General features: G+C 47.5%; 1 protein-coding gene across 3 annotated transcripts in view; it reads left to right on the plus strand.

The window, feature by feature from the left end:
* Positions 1-19,345, plus strand: part of dapk1 (death-associated protein kinase 1) — a 206,973-nt gene that overhangs the window by 86,200 nt on the left and 101,428 nt on the right. For all 3 annotated transcript variants that reach the window (XM_065026935.1, XM_065026936.1, XM_065026937.1), the window contains 5 exons: positions 2,252-2,300; positions 5,279-5,305; positions 11,342-11,494; positions 16,527-16,572; positions 16,869-16,958. In XM_065026935.1, coding sequence (XP_064883007.1) covers positions 2,252-2,300; positions 5,279-5,305; positions 11,342-11,494; positions 16,527-16,572; positions 16,869-16,958 — 365 coding nt within the window. The remainder of the gene's footprint in view (positions 1-2,251; positions 2,301-5,278; positions 5,306-11,341; positions 11,495-16,526; positions 16,573-16,868; positions 16,959-19,345) is intronic.

Here is a 19,345-nt window from a genome sequence, read left to right on the forward strand (position 1 = left end):
CCTCCCCCAGACCATCACGTTGCCTCCCCAGACCATCACGTTGCCTCCCCCAGACCATCACGTTGCCTCCCCAGACCATCACGTTGCCTCCCCAGACCATCACGCGTCCTCCCCCAGACCATCACGTTGCCTCCAGACCATCACGTTGCCATCCAGACCATCACGTTGCCTCCCCAGACCATCACGTTGCCTCCACCAGACCATCACGTTGCCTCCACCAGACCATCACGTTGCCTCCCAGACCATCACGTTGCCTCCCCCAGACCATCACGTTGCCTCCCCAGACCAGACCATCACGTTGCCTCCCCCAGACCATCACGTTGCCTCCACCAGACCATCACGTTGCCTCCACCAGACCATCACGTTGCCTCCCCAGACCATCACGTTGCCTCCCCCAGACCATCACGTTGCCTCCACCAGACCATCACGTTGCCTCCCCCAGACCATCACGTTGCCTCCACCAGACCATCACGTTGCCTCCACCATGCTTGACAGAGGGTTCACTCCTCCAGACCATCACGTTGCCTCCACCATGCTTGACAGAGGGTTCACTCCCCCAGACCATCACGTTGCCTCCACCATGCTTGACAGAGGGTTCACTCCCCCAGACCATCACGTTGCCTCCCCCAGACCAGAGGTTGCCTCCCCCAGACCATCACGTTGCCTCCCCCAGACCATCACGTTGCACTCCCCCAGACCATCACGTTGCCTCCACCAGACCATCACGAGGGTTGCCTCCCCAGACCATCACGTTGCCTCCCCAGACCATCACGTTCCTCCCCCAGACCATCACGTTGCCTCCCCCAGACCATCACGTTGCCTCCACCCAGACCATCACGTTGCCTCCACCATGCTTGACAGAGGGTTCACTCCTCCAGCATCTTTTCAATTTTTTTGCGTCTCACGAATGTTGTTCTTCGTATCAAACTTAGATTTGTCATAACACTTTTCTCCAATCTTCCTCTGTCCGGTGTCTGTGTTCTTTTGTTCGTAATATTTCATTTTTATTGGCCAGTCTGAGATATGGATATAGATTTTTCTTTGCGGAGACTGGTGTTTTGCGGGTACTATTTAATGAAGCTCCCAGTTGAGGACTTGTGAGACGTTTGTTTCTCATACTAGATTCTCTAATGTACTTGTCCTCTTGCTCAGTTGTGCACCGGGGCCTCCCACTTCTCTTTCTTTTCTGGTTAGGGCCAGTTTGTGCTGTTCTGTGAAGGGAGTAGTACACAGCGTTGTACGAGATCTTCAGTTTCTTGGCAATTTATTGCATGGAATAGCCTTCATTTATCAGAACAAGAATAGACTGACGAATTTCAGAAGAAAGTTCTTTGTTTCTGGCCATTTTGAGCCTGTAATCGAACCCACAAATGCTGATGCTCCAGATACTCAACTAGTTTTATTGCTTCTTTAATCAGAACAACAGTTTTCAGCTGCGCTAACATAATTGCAAAAGGGTTTTCTAATGATCAATTAGCCTTTTAAAACGATAAACTTGGATTAGCTAACACAACGTGCCATTGGAACACCGGAGGGATGGTTGCTGATAATGGGTCTCTGTACTCCTATGTAGATATTCCATTGGAACACAGGACTGATGGTTGCTGGTAATGGGCCTCTGTACACCTATGTAGATATTCCATTGGAACACAGGACTGATGGTTGCTGGTAATGGGCCTCTGTACACCTATGTAGATATTCCATTGGAACACAGGACTGATGGTTGCTGGTAATGGGCCTCTGTACACCTATGTAGATATTCCATTGGAACACAGGACTGATGGTTGCTGGTAATGGGCCTCTGTACACCTATGTAGATATTCCATTGGAACACAGGACTGATGGTTGCTGGTAATGGGCCTCTGTACACCTATGTAGATATTCCATTGGAACACAGGAGTGATGGTTGCTGATAATGGGCCTCTGTTCACCTATGTAGATATTCCATAAAAAATCAGCAGTTTCCAGCTACAATAGTCATTTACAACATTAACAATGTCTACACTGTATTTCTGATCAATTTAATGGTATTTTAATGGACAAAAATATTTCTTTAAAAAACAAGGATATTTCTAATTGACCCCAAACTTCTGAATGGTAGTGTGTGTGTGTGTGTGTGTGTGTGTGTGTGTGTGTGTGTGTGTGTGTGTGTGTGTGTGTGTGTATATATACACACACACACACACACACACACCCTACATTCTAGGCTCAGTGTTTTTGGCTTAATAGTGTGTTTATTAACTCTTTACAGCTCCAGAGGTAGTCAACTATGAACCGCTCGGCCTGGAGGCAGACATGTGGTGAGAGACAGATGTACTTTATATTTAGACAGTGTATGTATATATACATAAACACACACATGCATACATGCACTGAGTATACAAAACATTAGGAACACCTTCCTAATATTGAGTTGCACCCCCTCCCCTTTCCCCCCCCAGAACAGTCTCATTTTGTTGATGCTGGCCCATGTTGGCTCTACAAGGTGTCCAAAGCGTTCCACAGGGATGCTCGCCCATGTTGGCTCCACAAGGTGTCCAAAGCGTTCCACAGGGATGCTGGCCCATGTTGGCTCCACAAGGTGTCCAAAGCGTTCCACAGGGATGCTGGCCCATGTTGGCTCCACAAGGTGTCCAAAGCGTTCCACAGGGATGCTGGCCCATGTTGGCTCTACAAGGTGTCCAAAGCGTTCCACAGGGATGCTGGTCCATGTTGGCTCTACAAGGTGTGCAAAGCGTTCCACAGGGATGCTGGCCCATGTTGGCTCTACAAGGTGTCCAAAGCGTTCCACAGGGATGCTGGCCCATGTTGACTCCACAAGGTGTCCAAAGCGTTCCACAGGGATGCTGACCCATGTGGACTCTACAAGGTGTCCAAAGCGTTCCACAGGGATGCTGGCCCATGTTGACTCTACCAGGTGTCCAAAGCGTTCCACAGGGATGCTGGTCCATGTTGTCTCTACAAGGTGTCCAAAGCGTTCCACAGGGATGCTGGCCCATGTTGACTCCACAAGGTGTCCAAAGCGTTCCACAGGGATGCTGGCCCATGTTGACTCTACAAGGTGTCCAAAGCGTTCCACATGGATGCTGATCCATGTTGTCTCTACAAGGTGTCCAAAGCGTTTCACAGGGATGCTGGTCCATGTTGACTCTACAAGGTGTCCAAAGCGTTCCACAGGGATGCTGGCCCATGTTGTCTCTACAAGGTGTCCAAAGCGTTCCACAGGGATGCTGGCCCATGTTGGCTCTACAAGGTGTCCAAAGCGTTCCACAGGGATGCTGGCCCATGTTGACTCCACAAGGTGTCCAAAGCGTTCCACAGGGATGCTGACCCATGTGGACTCTACAAGGTGTCCAAAGCGTTCCACAGGGATGCTGGCCCATGTTGACTCTACCAGGTGTCCAAAGCGTTCCACAGGGATGCTGGTCCATGTTGTCTCTACAAGGTGTCCAAAGCGTTCCACAGGGATGCTGGCCCATGTTGACTCCACAAGGTGTCCAAAGCGTTCCACAGGGATGCTGGCCCATGTTGACTCTACAAGGTGTCCAAAGCGTTCCACATGGATGCTGATCCATGTTGTCTCTACAAGGTGTCCAAAGCGTTTCACAGGGATGCTGGTCCATGTTGACTCTACAAGGTGTCCAAAGCGTTCCACAGGGATGCTGGCCCATGTTGTCTCTACAAGGTGTCCAAAGCGTTCCACAGGGATGCTGATCCATGTTGTCTCTACAAGGTGTCCAAAGCGTTCCACAGGGATGCTGGTCCATGTTGTCTCTACAAGGTGTCCAAAGCGTTCCACAGGGATGCTGGCCCATGTTGACTCCACAAGGTGTCCAAAGCGTTCCACAGGGATGCTGGCCCATGTTGACTCTACAAGGTGTCCAAAGCGTTCCACATGGATGCTGATCCATGTTGTCTCTACAAGGTGTCCAAAGCGTTTCACAGGGATGCTGGTCCATGTTGACTCTACAAGGTGTCCAAAGCGTTCCACAGGGATGCTGGCCCATGTTGTCTCTACAAGGTGTCCAAAGCGTTCCACAGGGATGCTGGTCCATGTTGTCTCTACAAGGTGTCCAAAGCGTTCCACAGGGATGCTGGTCCATGTTGTCTCTACAAGGTGTCCAAAGCGTTCCACAGGGATGCTGGTCCATGTTGACTCTACAAGGTGTCCAAAGCTTTCCACAGGGATGCTGGCCCATGTTGTCTCTACAAGGTGTCCAAAGCGTTCCACAGGGATGCTGGTCCATGTTGACTCTACAAGGTGTCCAAAGCGTTCCACAGGGATGCTGGTCCATGTTGTCTCTACAAGGTGTCCAAAGCGTTCCACAGGGATGCTGGTCCATGTTGACTCTACAAGGTGTCCAAAGCGTTCCACAGGGATGCTGGTCCATGTTGTCTCTACAAGGTGTCCAAAGCGTTCCACAGGGATGCTGGTCCATGTTGACTCTACAAGGTGTCCAAAGCGTTCCACAGGGATGCTGGCCCATGTTGACTCCACAAGGTGTCCAAAGCGTTCCACAGGGATGTTGGCCCATGTTGACTCTACAAGGTGTCCAAAGCGTTCCACAGGGATGCTGGCCCATGTTGACTCTACAAGGTGTCCAAAGCGTTCCACAGGGATGTTGGCCCATGTTGACTCCACAAGGTGTCCAAAGCGTTCCACAGGGATGCTGGTCCATGTTGACTCCACAAGGTGTCCAAAGCGTTCCACAGGGATGTTGGCCCATGTTGACTCCACAAGGTGTCCAAAGCGTTCCACAGGGATGTTGGCCCATGTTGACTCCACAAGGTGTCCAAAGCGTTCCACAGGGATGTTGGCCCATGTTGACTCCACAAGGTGTCCAAAGCGTTCCACAGGGATGTTGGCCCATGTTGACTCCACAAGGTGTCCAAAGCGTTCCACAGGGATGTTGGCCCATGTTGACTCCACAAGGTGTCCAAAGCGTTCCACAGGGATGTTGGCCCATGTTGACTCCAATGCTTCCCACAGCTGTTTCAAGTTATCTGGATGGTCTTTTGGGTGGTGGATACATCTTGATACATACTGAGAAGCACAAGAATTGCAACACTGCTGTTTTGTTGTGTGTATAAAGAATGGTCCACCACCCAAAGGAACACTTGACACATTGTAGAGTCCCCCGATGACTAAAGACTCTTCTGAGGAGGGAAAAGGGGGTGTAACTCCATATTAGGACGGTGTTCCTAATGTTTTGTTGACTCTGTGTCTTTATCTCTATATGTCTGTCTAGTAATAATCCACATCCCTCTGTTGTTACAGGAGTGTTGGAGTGATCACCTATATTCTGTAAGTATAACAATCCTACTGACGAATGAAGAGCTTCATGTATTACACCAAACTGTCACCAGTTTCCCTTTCAGTGATCGGTCCTGATATTGATCGGTCCTGATATTGATCGGTCCTGATATTGATCTTGTATTTAGTGTCTTTTTTAAAATCTTGTGTGTATTTCTTTGTATAACTGCATTGTTGACGAATGCAACCAATCATTTCACTGTACCCATGGTGTATCCTGTGGATGTGACCAATCAAGACGGATTATATATGTTAACATATTAATGCATATATTTCAATCATATGTATTTATAAGCCCTTCGTACATCAGCTGATATCTCAAAGTGCTGTACAGAAACCCAGCCTAAAACCCCAAACAGCAACCAATGCAGGTGTAGAAGCACGGTGGCTAGGAAAAACTCCCTAGAAAGGCCAGAACCAAGGAAGAATCCTAGAGAGGAACCAGGCTATGAGGGGTAGCCAGTCCTCTTCTGGCTGTACCGGGTAGAGATTATAAACCTAGAGAGGAACCAGGCTCTGAGTGGTGGCCAGTCCTCTTCTGGCTGTGCCGGGTGGAGATTATAAACCTAGAGAGGAACCAGGCTATGAGGGGTGGCCAGTCCTCTTCTGGCTGTGCCGGGTGGAGATTATAAACCTAGAGAGGAACCAGGCTATGAGGGGTGGCCAGTCCTCTTCTGGCTGTGCCGGGTAGAGATTATAAACCTAGAGAGGAACCAGGCTATGAGGGGTGGCCAGTCCTCTTCTGGCTGTACCGGGTAGAGATTATAAACCTAGAGAGGAACCAGGCTATGAGGGGTGGCCAGTCCTCTTCTGGCTGTACCGGGTGGAGATTATAAACCTAGAGAGGAACCAGGCTCTGAGTGGTGGCCAGTCCTCTTCTGGCTGTGCCGGGTGGAGATTATAAACCTAGAGAGGAACCAGGCTATGAGGGGTGGCCAGTCCTCTTCTGGCTGTGCCGGGTGGAGATTATAAACCTAGAGAGGAACCAGGCTATGAGGGGTGGCCAGTCCTCTTCTGGCTGTGCCGGGTGGAGATTATTAGTATTCACCCCCCCTTGGCATTTTTCCTATTTTGTTGCATTACAACCTGTTATTTAAATCGATTCTTATTTGGATTTCATGTAATGGACATGGAAAAATAACTTGTTTCAAAAAATTCTAAATTAACAACGGAAAAGTGGTGCATGCATATAAACTAAGCAAAAAAAAAGAAACGTCCTCTCACTTGTGTAAATATGTGTATGAACATAACAAGATTCAAAAACTGAGACATAAACTGAACAAGTCCACAGACATGTGACTAACAGAAATTGAATAATGTGTCCCTGAACAACAGGGGGGGGGGTTAAATCAAAAGTAACAGTCAGTATCTTGTGTGGCCACCAGCTGCATTAAGTACTGCAGTGCATCTCCTCATGGACTTCACCAGATTTGTTACCCCACTCTTCCACCAAGGCACCTGCAAGTTCCTGGACATTTCTGTGGGGAATGGCCCTAGCCCTCACCCTCCGATCCAACAGGTCCCTGACGTGCTCAATGGGATTGAGATCCAGGCTCTTCGCTGGCCATGGCAGAACACTGCCATTCCTGTCTTGCAGGAGTTCACACATAGAACGAGCAGTATGGCTGGTGGCATTGTCATGCTGGAGGGTCATGTCAGGGTGAGCCTGCAGGAAGGGTACCACATGAGGGAGGAGGATGTCTTCCCTGTAACTCACAGCGTTGTGATTGCCTGCAATGACAACAAGCTCAGTCCGATGATGCTGTGACACACCGTCCCAGACCATGACGGACCCTCCACCTCCAAATTGATCCCGCTCCAGAGTACAGGCCTCGGTGTAACGCTCATTCCTTCGAAGATAAATGCAAATTCGACCATCACCCCTGGTGAGACAAAACCGCGACTCGTCAGTGAAGAGCACTTTTTTGCCAGTCCTGTCTGGTCCAGCGACTGTGGGTTTGTGCCTATAGGCGACGTTATTGCCGGTGATGTCTGGTGAGGACCTGCCTACAAGACCTCAGTCCAGCCTCTCTCAGCCTATTGTGGACAGTCTGAGCACTGATGGAGGGGATTGTGCATTCCTGGTGTAACTCGGACAGTTGTTGCCATCATGTACCTGTCCCGCAGGGGTTATGTTCAGATGTACCGATCCTGTGCAGGTGTTGTTTCACGTGGTCTGCCACTGCAGCTGCCCGTCCTGTCTCCCTGTAGCGCTGTCTTAGGCGTCTCACAGTAGGGACATTGCAATTTATTGCCCTGGCCACATCTGCAGTCCTCATGCCTCCTTGCAGCATGCCTAAGGCACATTCACGCAGATGAGCAGGGATCCTGGACATCTTTCTTTTGGTGTTTTTCAGAGTCAGTAGAAAGGCCTCTTTAGTGTCCTAAGTTTTCATAACTGTGACCTTAATTGCCTACCATCTGTAAGCTGTTAGTGTCTTAACGACCGTTCCACAGCTGCATGTTCATTCATTGTTTATGGTTCATTGAACAAGCATGGGAAACAGTGTTTAAACCCTTTACAATGACGATCTGTGAAGTTATTTGGATTTTTATGAATTATCTTTGAAAGACAAGGTCCTGAAAAAGGGACTTTTTTTTTGCTGAGTTTGTCAGAGGGGTATTGGACTAAGATACAGTGGCATAGTATAGAGTACAGTATATACATATGAGATGGGTGGCATAGTATAGAATACAGTATATACATATGAGATGGGTGGCATAGTATAGAATACAGTATATGCACCTGTACTGGCCTCGCCTTCTGGATGATAGCGGGGTGAACAGGCAGTAGCTCGGGTGGTTGTTGTCCTTGATGATCCTTCTGGATGATAGCGGGGTGAACAGGCAGTGGCTCGGGTGGTTGTTGTCCTTGATGATCTTTTGGCCTTCCTGTAACATCGGGTAGGTGTCCTGGAGGACAGGCTTATCACCCCCTTTGCTACAAAGCCCCTAAATAAGATCTGGTTCAACCAATTACCTTCAGAAGCAACATAATTAGTTAGGTTGAACACAGGCGGACTTTATTTAAGTGTCACGGCCCCAGAGTCCGCAATACCACTAAGAAAGGGGCATCACCAAGCAAACGGCACCATGAAGACCAAGGAGCTCTCCAAATAGGTCAGGGACAAAGTTGTGGACAAGTACAGATCAGGGTTGGGTTATAAAAAAATATTAGACTTTGACCATCCCACGGAGCACCATTAAATCCATTATTAAAACATGGAAAGAATATGGCACCACAACAAACCTGCCAAGAGAGGGCTGCCCACCAAAACTCACAGACCAGGCAATGAGGGCATTAATCAGAGAGGCAACAAAGAGACCAAATTATCCCTGAAGGACCTGCAAAGCTCCACAGCTGAGATTGGAGTATCTGTCCATAGGACCACTTTAAGCCGTACACTCTCAGAGCTGGGCTTTACAGAAGAGTGGCCATAAGAAAGCCATTGCTTACAGAAATGACTAAGCGAACACGTTTGGTGTTTGCCAAAAGGCATGTGGGAGACTCCCCAAACATATGGAAGAAGGTACTCTGGTCAGATGAGACTAAAATGGAGCTTTTTGGCCATCAAGGGTATGCGCCAGATAGTGTATCCCAACAACTCTCATCACCCCGAGAACACCATCCATCAGCAGGGACTGAGAAACTGGTCAGAATTTAAGGAATGATAGATGGAGCTAAATACAGGAAAATTCTTGAGGGAAACCTGTTTCAGTCTTCCAGATATTTGAGACTGGGAGGGACGTTCACCTTCCAGCAGGACAATGACCCTAAGCATACTGCTAAACTAACACTTGATTGGTGTCGTGGAAATTTCCACTATTTACCAAATCATGAGCGCAAACCACAACACAAGTCAGAGTTAGTTATCAAAGTCCATCTTTAATTATATGAGCTCCATCACAACCCTGTGACTCTCAGATCAATTCAGTGTCTATCCATGAATTCTCTGAGAGCACCACTACATTGCAACTGAGATCCTTTAATAGCAAAGAACACACATAGTCAGACAGCATAGACATAATACATCGTTCAGCTTTGTCTCCTTACTCAAACCCAGAACCATAAACCAATCCTCCATATCAAGAGGCATATATCAAATTGTCATTGAGATACAACCAATTCTAAATACAACCAATCCTGGACAAGCTCACGGAGAGCATAGAATGATTCCAGACACTGCCATCCTCCTCTCCCCGATGGGAAAAGTAGGGAGTGACCGGCACACAGACACAGTGGAGCAAAAGATATGTTTACACATGATGACACCTTGACCTCTCCCCTCTCTGCGGCCCATGCAACTTAGTCTTGACATAGAACAGATAACTGCCAATGGCCACCACTATAGTACAACAAAATACATTCTTATGAGAAATAACTCATAAGCATATCATGAAAATAAAACATCCTATCTATGTTACCCACCAATTCTGATTATTCCCCAACATTGGTTTAAGGGAAACATTTAAATGTCTTGGAAAGGCCTAGTCAAAGCCCAGACCTCAATCCAATTGAGAATCTGTGGTATGACTTAAAGATTGCTGTACACCAGCGGAACCCATCCAACTGGAGCAGTTTTGCCTTGTAGAATGGGCATAAATCCAGTGGCTAGATGTGCCAATCTTATAGAGACAAACCCCAAGAGACTTGCAGCTGTAATTGCTGCAGAAGGTGGGTCTACAAAGTATTGACTTGGGGGGGTGAATAGTTATGTTAGTTATAGTTATAGTTACTCAAGTTTTCTGTTTTTCTGTCTTATTTCTTGTTTGCCTCACAATAAACAACATGGCATGTAAATCCAATGATACAAACCTTTAAAAAAATCTATTTTAATTCCAGGTTGTTAGGCAACCAAATAGGTAAAATGCCAAGGGGGGTGAATACTTTCGTAAGCCAGACTGTTCCTCAAGATGTTTAAACGTTCATAGATGACCAGCAGGGTCAAATAATAACCAGTGGTTGTAGAGGGTGCAACAGGTCAGCACCTCAGGAGTAAATGTCAGTTGGCTTTTCATAGCCGATCGTTCAGTTAGAGACAGCAGGTGAGGGAGAGAGCAAAGCAGCAGCTACGTTCATAACTGCGCGACTTTTTATTTCCAAAGTTCAGTGGTCAATGTTGTTTATAGATGATTATGACTACCAGCGAGCATGTAAATGTGTGACTATTTATGCTAATTGTTTGATTGCAGTCGTTTGCCTGGTCATCTTATTTCACAACCGTTTAAATGTTGGAAAGGACCCTTATCATTTTGATGATTTCCCAGATATGGAGGGAGAGAGAGTGAAAGACCTTGGTGCTTCACATTCCTGACACCTGACCAACTGTTTGACTGATGACTCACAATTCCTCTGATATCTGTCCATAACTACATCTATAAAACATCTTCTTTGTTATACATTCAGAGAAACAAACATACACTGTAATCCTTTTACAGTGTTATTCAGTCTAAATGGTATGTGGGAAGTTATTGGAATGTATGGAAACTTCTCTACCTCTCTCAACTTCTTTCTCTCCCCCTCCCTCCTTCCTCCCTGCTCTCTCCCTCTCCCCTCCTTCCCTCCCTCCCTCCCTCACATCCTTGCTCCCTCCCTCTACCCTCCCTCCCTCCTCCCTCTCCCTCCCCCTTTCCTCCCATCCCTGCTCTCCCTGCCTCCCCTCTTTCTCCCCCTTCTCCCTCCCACCCTCCCTCCCTCCCTCCTTCCATCACATCTTTGCTCCCTCCCTCCCTCCCTCCCTCCCTCCCTCCCTCCCTCCCCTCCCTCCTTCCGTCACATCCTTGCTCCCTCCCTCTCTCTCCCCTCCCTCCTTCCGTCACATCCTTGCTCCCTCCCTCTCTCCCTCCCTCCCTCCCTCCCTCCCCTCCCTCCCTCCCTCCTTCCGTCAAATCCTTGCTTCCTCCCTCCCTCCCTCCCTCCTTCCGTCACATCCTTGCTCCCTCCCTCCCTCCCCAACCTCCCTCCCTCTCTCCCCCTCCCTCCCTCCCCTCCCTCCCTCCCTCTCTCCCCCTCCCTCCCTCCCTCAGGTTGAGTGGTGCATCGCCGTTCTTGGGGGAGAATAAGCAGGAGACTTTAGCTAACGTGTCGGCGGTGGACTACACCTTCGATGAAGAGTTCTTTAGCAGCACCAGCCTCCTGGCCAAAGACTTTATCACCAGGCTGCTTATCAAAGACCCAAAGTACATGATCACCTTACACTAACCTTTGACCCTAACCTCTGACCCCTATACCTAACATTGTACTTTAACACCGTGTGCCCAATGTTCTCAACTCTACATTAGTGCAGAGTTTTCAAGCTGGAGTATGTGTGGTACTGCAGGAGGTACATCAGTTTATTCAATACTTTTTGGGGGAAAGGTGAAAAGTTATTTATTTTATGAATATAGCTACAGCACAGTACCATTGTAGATGACTTCCTTCATGCTGGACACAGAGTCATGTAAAAATGGTAAAGGTAGTTTCACGAGCCAATGCTAACTAGTGTTAGCGCAATGACTTGAAGTCTACAGGAACAGTTAGCATGCTATCCTGTTTATCCAACTCTGGGGAAGTAGATAAATGGCTTCATTGCCAAAATCTCAAACTATCCCTTCAAAATGGAGGAAATGAGTCATTACAGGGGTTTCTCTGTAGAGAAGGCGGCCGTTTAAGTGGTCTTTTTGGGGATGGAAAAACAGTCTCAACTTTAAATAACCAAGACCAGATGATAGAAAGCATGCAGAAAACATACTGAACTAAATATATTACATAATACCATATATGAGAACTTACCATCAAATCAAATATAGGCAGTCAGGAGCACAGGAAGTCCCAAAAACCATTCAAGGTCCATTGATTAGACAAAATGCATAGAATTAATAGATCTTTAAAACAGAAACCTTGTCTCTCAGGCCCATGCCAAAGTTATAGAATTGCTGGAAATGATCTTCAAAATCATGTCTCTACGCTGCCACTAGACCTTTACCTTTCTAGCTAGTAGACTGGATAGTTTACCAGACCTTTCTAGCTAGTAGACTGGATAGTTTACCAGACCTTTACCTTTCTAGCTAGTAGACTGGATAGTTTACCAGACCTTTACCTTTCTAGCTAGTAGACTGGATAGTTTACCAGACCTTTACCTTTCTAGCTAGTAGACTGGATAGTTTACCAGACCTTTACCTTTCTAGCTAGTAGACTGGATAGTTTACCAGACCTTTACCTTTCTAGTTAGTAGACTGGATAGTTTACCAGACATTTACCTTTCTAGCTAGTAGACTGGATAGTTTACCAGACCTTTACCTTTCTAGCTAGTAGACTGGATAGTTTACCAGACCTTTACCTTTCTAGCTAGTAGACTGGATAGTTTACCAGACCTTTCTAGCTAGTAGACTGGATAGTTTATCAGACCTTTACCTTTCTAGCTAGTAGACTGGATAGTTTACCAGACCTTTACCTTTCTAGCTAGTAGACTGGATAGTTTACCAGACCTTTACCTTTCTAGCTAGTAGACTGGATAGTTTATCAGACCTTTACCTTTCTAGCTAGTAGACTGGATAGTTTACCAGACCTTTCTAGCTAGTAGACTGGATAGTTTACCAGACCTTTACCTTTCTAGCTAGTAGACTGGATAGTTTATCAGACCTTTACCTTTCTAGCTAGTAGACTGGATAGTTTACCAGACCTTTCTAGCTAGTAGACTGGATAGTTTACCAGACCTTTCTAGTTAGTAGACTGGATAGTTTACCAGACCTTTCTAGTTAGTAGACTGGATAGTTTACCAGACCTTTACCTTTCTAGCTAGTAGACTGGATAGTTTATCAGACCTTTACCTTTCTGGTTAGTAGACTGGATAGTTTACCAGACCTTTCTAGTTAGTAGACTGGATAGTTTACCAGACCTTTCTAGTTAGTAGACTGGATAGTTTACCAGACCTTTACCTTTCTAGCTAGTAGACTGGATAGTTTACCAGACCTTTACCTTTCTAGTTAGTAGACTGGATAGTTTACCAGACCTTTACCTTTCTAGCTAGTAGACTGGATAGTTTACCAGACCTTTACCTTTCTAGTTAGTAGACTGGATAGTTTACCAGACCTTTACCTTTCTAGCTAGTAGACTGGATAGTTTACCAGACCTTTACCTTTCTAGTTAGTAGACTGGATAGTTTACCAGACCTTTACCTTTCTAGCTAGTAGACTGGATAGTTTACCAGACCTTTACCTTTCTAGTTAGTAGACTGGATAGTTTACCAGACCTTTACCTTTCTAGCTAGTAGACTGGATGGTTTACACTTCCTCTTCCGATCACCTGTGGGGAGGTCAACGTAATGAAAAAATATCTACCAAATCTATTCATTTTAAAATGTTAATTACTTCTCCTTGCCATTATCATTCACCTGACGATAAGGCACGACATTTGGGCGTGTTTTGCTAACATGTTCAGGGCCCCTGTGTCTCCGGCTTGCCTGGCCGGGGGTCCCTGGACAAGGAAAGGTTGAAAACCCCTGCATTAATGTACATTTATACCTGATGTAGGCTACTGTCAGAGCTCCGTGACTGTAGTACGGACGGTGTTATCATCACCCCAGCAGCCCTAATGGAGGTTGCCTAGGCAACAGCCGACTGAAGATTGGGTTGCTGTGGTGATGGCTGCTCTTGATCTATTATTAAACACTCATGGTCTGTTAAGAGGAACCATAGTGTGTGTGTGTGTGTGTGTGTGTGTGCGTGTGTCTGTGTGTGTGTGTGTGTGTGTGTGAACGAGAGTAAGATGTGTGTGACATAAGTATAGTGTGTGCACCATGAGTTGTCCAGGAGTGTTTTAAGTTAATCGTTTGTCCAACGGTGTCGGGAATTAATTGTTTGTTCCCTTCCTAACCCCCGTTCCCTTCCTAACCCCTGTTCCCTTCCTAACCCCTGTTCCCTTCCTAACCCCTGTTCCTTTCCTAACCCCTGTTCCTTTCCTAACCCCTGTTCCTTTCCTAACCCCTGTTCCTTTCCTAACCCCTGTTCCCTCCCTAACCCCTGTTCCTTTCCTAACCCCTGTTCCCTTCCTAACCCCTGTTCCCTTCCTAACCCCTGTTCCCTTCCTAACCCCTGTTCCCTTCCTAACCCCTGTTCCTTTCCTAACCCCTGTTCCCTTCCTTACCCCCTTCCTTTCCTAACCCCTGTTCCTTTCCTTACCCCCTTCCTTTCCTAACCCCTGTTCCTTTCCTTACCCCCTTCCTTTCCTAACCCCTGTTCCCTTCCTAACCCCTGTTCCCTTCCTTACCCCCTTCCTTTCCTAACCCCTGTTCCTTCCTTACCCCCTTCCTTTCCTAACCCCTGTTCCCTTCCTAACCCCCTTCCCTTCCTAACCTCTGTTCCCTTCCTAACCCCTGTTCCCTTCCTAACCCCTGTTCCTTTCCTAACCCCTGTTCCCTCCCTAACCCCTGTTCCTTTCCTAACCCCACTTCCCTTCCTAACTCCTGTTCCCTTCCTAACCCCTGTTCCCTTCCTAACCCCTGTTCCCTTCCTAACCCCTGTTCCTTTCCTAACCCCTGTTCCTTTCCTAACCCCTGTTCCCTTCCTAACCCCTGTTCCTTCCCTAACCCCTGTTCCTTCCCTAACCCCTGTTCCTTTCCTAACCCCTGTTCCTTTCCTAACCCCTGTTCCCTCCCTAACCCCTGTTCCCTCCCTAACCCCTGTTCCTTTCCTAACCCATGTTCCCTCCCTAACCCCTGTTCCCTCCCTAACCCCTGTTCCCTCCATAACCCCTGTTCCCTTCCTAACCCCTGTTCCCTCCCTAACCCCTGTTCCCTTCCTAACCCCTGTTCCTTTCCTAACCCCTATTCCCTTCCTAACCCCTGTTCCCTTCCTAACCCCTGTTCCCTTCCTAACCCCTGTTCCTTTCCTAACCCCTGTTCCTTTCCTAACCCCTGTTCCTTTCCTAACCCCTGTTCCCTTCCTAACCCCTGTTCCCTTCCTAACCCCTGTTCCTTTCCTAACCCCTGTTCCCTTCCTAACCCCTGTTCCCTTCCTAACCCCCGTTCCTTTCCTAACCCCTGTTCCTTTCCTAACCCCTGTTCCTTTCCTAACCCCTGTTCCTTTCCTAACCCCTGTTCCTTCCTAACCCCTGTTCCCTTCCTAACCCCCTTCCCTTCCTAACCCCTGTTCCTTTCCTAACCCCTGTTCCCTTCCTAACCCCTGTTCCTTTCCTAACCCCTGTTCCCTTCCTAACCCCTGTTCCTTTCCTAACCCCTGTTCCTTCCTAACCCCTGTTCCCTTCCTAACCCCTGTTCCCTTCCTAACCCCTGTTCCCTTCCTAACCCCTGTTCCCTTCCTAACCCCTGTTCCCTTCCTAACCCCTGTTCCCTTCCTAACCCCTGTTCCCTTCCTAACGCCTGTTCCCTTCCTAACCCCTGTTCCTTCCTAACCCCTGTTCCCTTCCTAACCCCTGTTCCCTTCCTAACCCCTGTTCCTTCCTAACCCCTGTTCCCTTCCTAACCCCTGTTCCCTTCCTAACCCCTGTTCCTTCCTAACGCCTGTTCCCTTCCTAACCCCTGCTCCTTTCCTAACCCCTGCTCCTTTCCTAACCCCTGTTCCTTTCCTAACCCCTGTTCCTTTCCTAACCCCTGTTCCTTTCCTAACCCCTGTTCCCTTCCTAACCCCTGTTCCTTTCCTAACCCCTGTTCACTTCCTAACCCCTGTTCCTTTCCTAACCCCTGTTCCTTTCCTAACCCCTGTTCCCTTCCTAACCCCTGTTCCTTTCCTAACCCCTGTTCCTTTCCTAACCCCTGTACCCTTCCTAACCCCTGTTCCTTTCCTAACCCCTGTTCCCTTCCTAACCCCTGTTCCCTTCCTAACCCCTGTTCCTTCCTAACCCCTGTTCCCTTCCTAACCCCTGTTCCTTCCTAACCCCTGTTCCTTCCTAACCCCTGTTCCTTTCCTAACCCCTGTTCCTTTCCTAACCCCTGTTCCTTTCCTAACCCCTGTTTCTTTCCTAACCCCTGTTCCTTTCCTAACCCCTGTTCCTTCCTAACCCCTGTTCCTTTCCTAACCCCTGTTCCTTCCTAACCCCTGTTCCCTTCCTAACCCCCTTCCCTTCCTAACCCCTGTTCCTTTCCTAACCCCCTTCCCTTCCTAACCCCGTTCCTTCTAACCCCTGTTCCTTTCCTAACCCCTGTTCCCTTCCTAACCCCTGTTCCTTTCCTAACCCCTGTTCCCTTCCTAACCCTGACTGTCCTGTCTTTTTCAGAAAGAGAATGACCATCCAGGACAGTCTGCTCCATCCCTGGATCAAGGTCTGTCTAACACACACACACACACACACACACACACACACACACACACACACACACACACACACACACACACACACACACACACACACACACACACATACACACACACACACACAGGTTAAGTTATTTCTTTATTCACTTTGTACAGGGAATGAGTGTTCATTCACTTCCTAAAATCCTACTTGAAAACGAAGGGTAGCAGAATGATACACAATATGATCAATATAAACAGTATTGATAAGTGGATGTAATCTATTGATCTGATTAGTCGTATATGTTCCTGTTCGTCCAATCAGCCAAAGGACTCCCAGCAGGCTCTCAGCAGGAAGGAGTCTGCAGTCAACATGGAGAAGTTTAAGAAGTTTGCTGCTCGGAGGAAATGGAAGGTACATTTATCTCTCTCCCTCTGTCTCTTTTTCACTCTCTATTCTATCTCTCTTCTATCTCTCTATCACTTCTATCTCTCTCCCTCTGTCTCTTTTTCACTCTCTATTCTATCTCTCTTCTATCTCTCTCCCTCTTCTATCTCTCTCCTATCTCTCTCTATATATTTATATATATTTATTTTACCTTTATTTAACTAGGCAAGTCAGTTAAGAACAAATTCTTATTTTCGGTCTAGGAACAGTGGGTTAACTGGTCTAGGAACAGTGGGGTTAACTGGTCTAGGAACAGTGGGGTTAACTGGTCTAGGAACAGTGGGGTTAACTGGTCTAGGAACAGTGGGTTAACTGGTCTAGGAACAGTGGGTTAACTGGTCTAGGAACAGTGGAACAGTGGGTTAACTGGTCTAGGAACAGTGGAACAGTGGGTTAACTGCCTTGTTCAGGGGAACAGTGGGTTAACTGGTCTAGGAACAGTGGGGTTAACTGGTCTAGGAACAGTGGGGTTAACTGGTCTAGGAACAGTGGGTTAACTGGTCTAGGAACAGTGGGTTAACTGGTCTATGAACAGTGGAACAGTGGGTTAACTGGTCTAGGAACAGTGGGTTAACTGGTCTAGGAACAGTGGGTTAACTGGTCTAGGAACAGTGGGTTAACTGGTCTAGGAACAGTGGGTTAACTGGTCTAGGAACAGTGGGTTAACTGGTCTAGGAACAGTGGGTTAACTGGTCTAGGAACAGTGGAACAGTGGGTTAACTGGTCTAGGAACAGTGGAACAGTGGGTTAACTGGTCTAGGAACAGTGGGTTAACTGGTCTAGGAACAGTGGGTTAACTGCCTTGTTCAGGGGAACAGTGGGTTAACTGGTCTAGGAACAGTGGGTTAACTGGTCTAGGAACAGTGGGTTAACTGGTCTAGGAACAGTGGGTTAACTGGTCTAGGAACAGTGGGTTAACTGGTCTAGGAACAGTGGGTTAACTGGTCTAGGAACAGTGGGTTAACTGGCCTAGGAACAGTGGGTTAACTGGTCTAGGAACAGTGGGTTAACTGGTCTAGGAACAGTGGGTTAACTGGTCTAGGAACAGTGGGTTAACTGGTCTAGGAACAGTGGGTTAACTGGCCTAGGAACAGTGGGTTAACTGGTCTAGGAACAGTGGGTTAACTGGTCTAGGAACAGTTGGTTAACTGCCTGTTCAGGGGCAGAACGACAGATTTGTACAGATTACTTCCGGCCCCGACAGAGATGGCCGCCTCGCTTCGCGTTCCTAGGAAACTATGCAGTTTTTTGTTATTGTTATTTCTTACATTAGTACCCCAGGTCATCTTAGGTTTCATTACATACAGTCGAGAAGAACTACTGAATATAAGAGCAGCGTCAACTCACCATCAGTACGACCAAGAATATGACTTTCCCAAAGCGGATCCTGTGTTCTGCCTTTCAACCAGGACAACGGAATGGATCCCAGCCTGCGACACAAAACAACGACGTCGTAAAAGAGGCAAACGTAGCGGTCTTCTGGTCAGACTCCGGAGACGGGCACATCGCGCACCACTCCCTAGCATTCTTGTCGCCAATGTCCAGTCTCTTGACAACAAGGTTGATGAAATCCGAGCAAGGGTAGCATTCCAGAGGGACATCAGAGACTGTAACGTTCTTTGCTTCACGGAAACATGGCTCACTGGAGAGACGCTATCGGAGTCGGTGCAGCCAGCTGGTTTCTCCACGCATCGCGCCGACAGAAACAAACATCTTTCTGGTAAGAAGAGGGGCGGGGGCGTATGCCTTATGGCTAACGAGACATGGTGTGATCACAACAACATACAGGAACTCAAGTCCTTCTGTTCACCTGATTTAGAATTCCTCACAATCAAATGTAGACCGCATTATCTACAAAGGGAATTCTCTTCGATTATAATCACAGCCGTATATATTCCCCCCCAAGCAGACACATCGATGGCTCTGAACGAACTTTATTTGACTCTTTGCAAACTGGAATCCATACATCCTGAGGCTGCATTCATTGTAGCTGGGGATTTTAACAAGGCTAATCTGAAAATAAGACTCCCTAAATTGTATCAGCATATCGATTGCGCAACCAGGGCTGGCAAAACCTTGGATCACTGCTATTCTAACTTCCGCAACGCATAGAAGGCCCTGCCCCGCCCTCCTTTCGGAAAAGCTGACCACGACTCCATTTTGTTGATCCCTGCCTACAGACAGAAACTAAAACAAGAAGCTCCCACGCTGAGGTCTGTTCAACGCTGGTCCGACCAATCTGATTCCACACTCCAAGACTGCTTCCATCACGTGGACTGGGATATGTTTCGTATTGCGTCAGACAACAACATTGACGAATACGCTGATTCGGTGTGCGAGTTCATTAGAACGTG

Source organism: Oncorhynchus nerka, linkage group LG13 (assembly GCF_034236695.1).
Source record: "Oncorhynchus nerka isolate Pitt River linkage group LG13, Oner_Uvic_2.0, whole genome shotgun sequence".
Taxonomy (NCBI): domain Eukaryota; kingdom Metazoa; phylum Chordata; class Actinopteri; order Salmoniformes; family Salmonidae; genus Oncorhynchus; species Oncorhynchus nerka.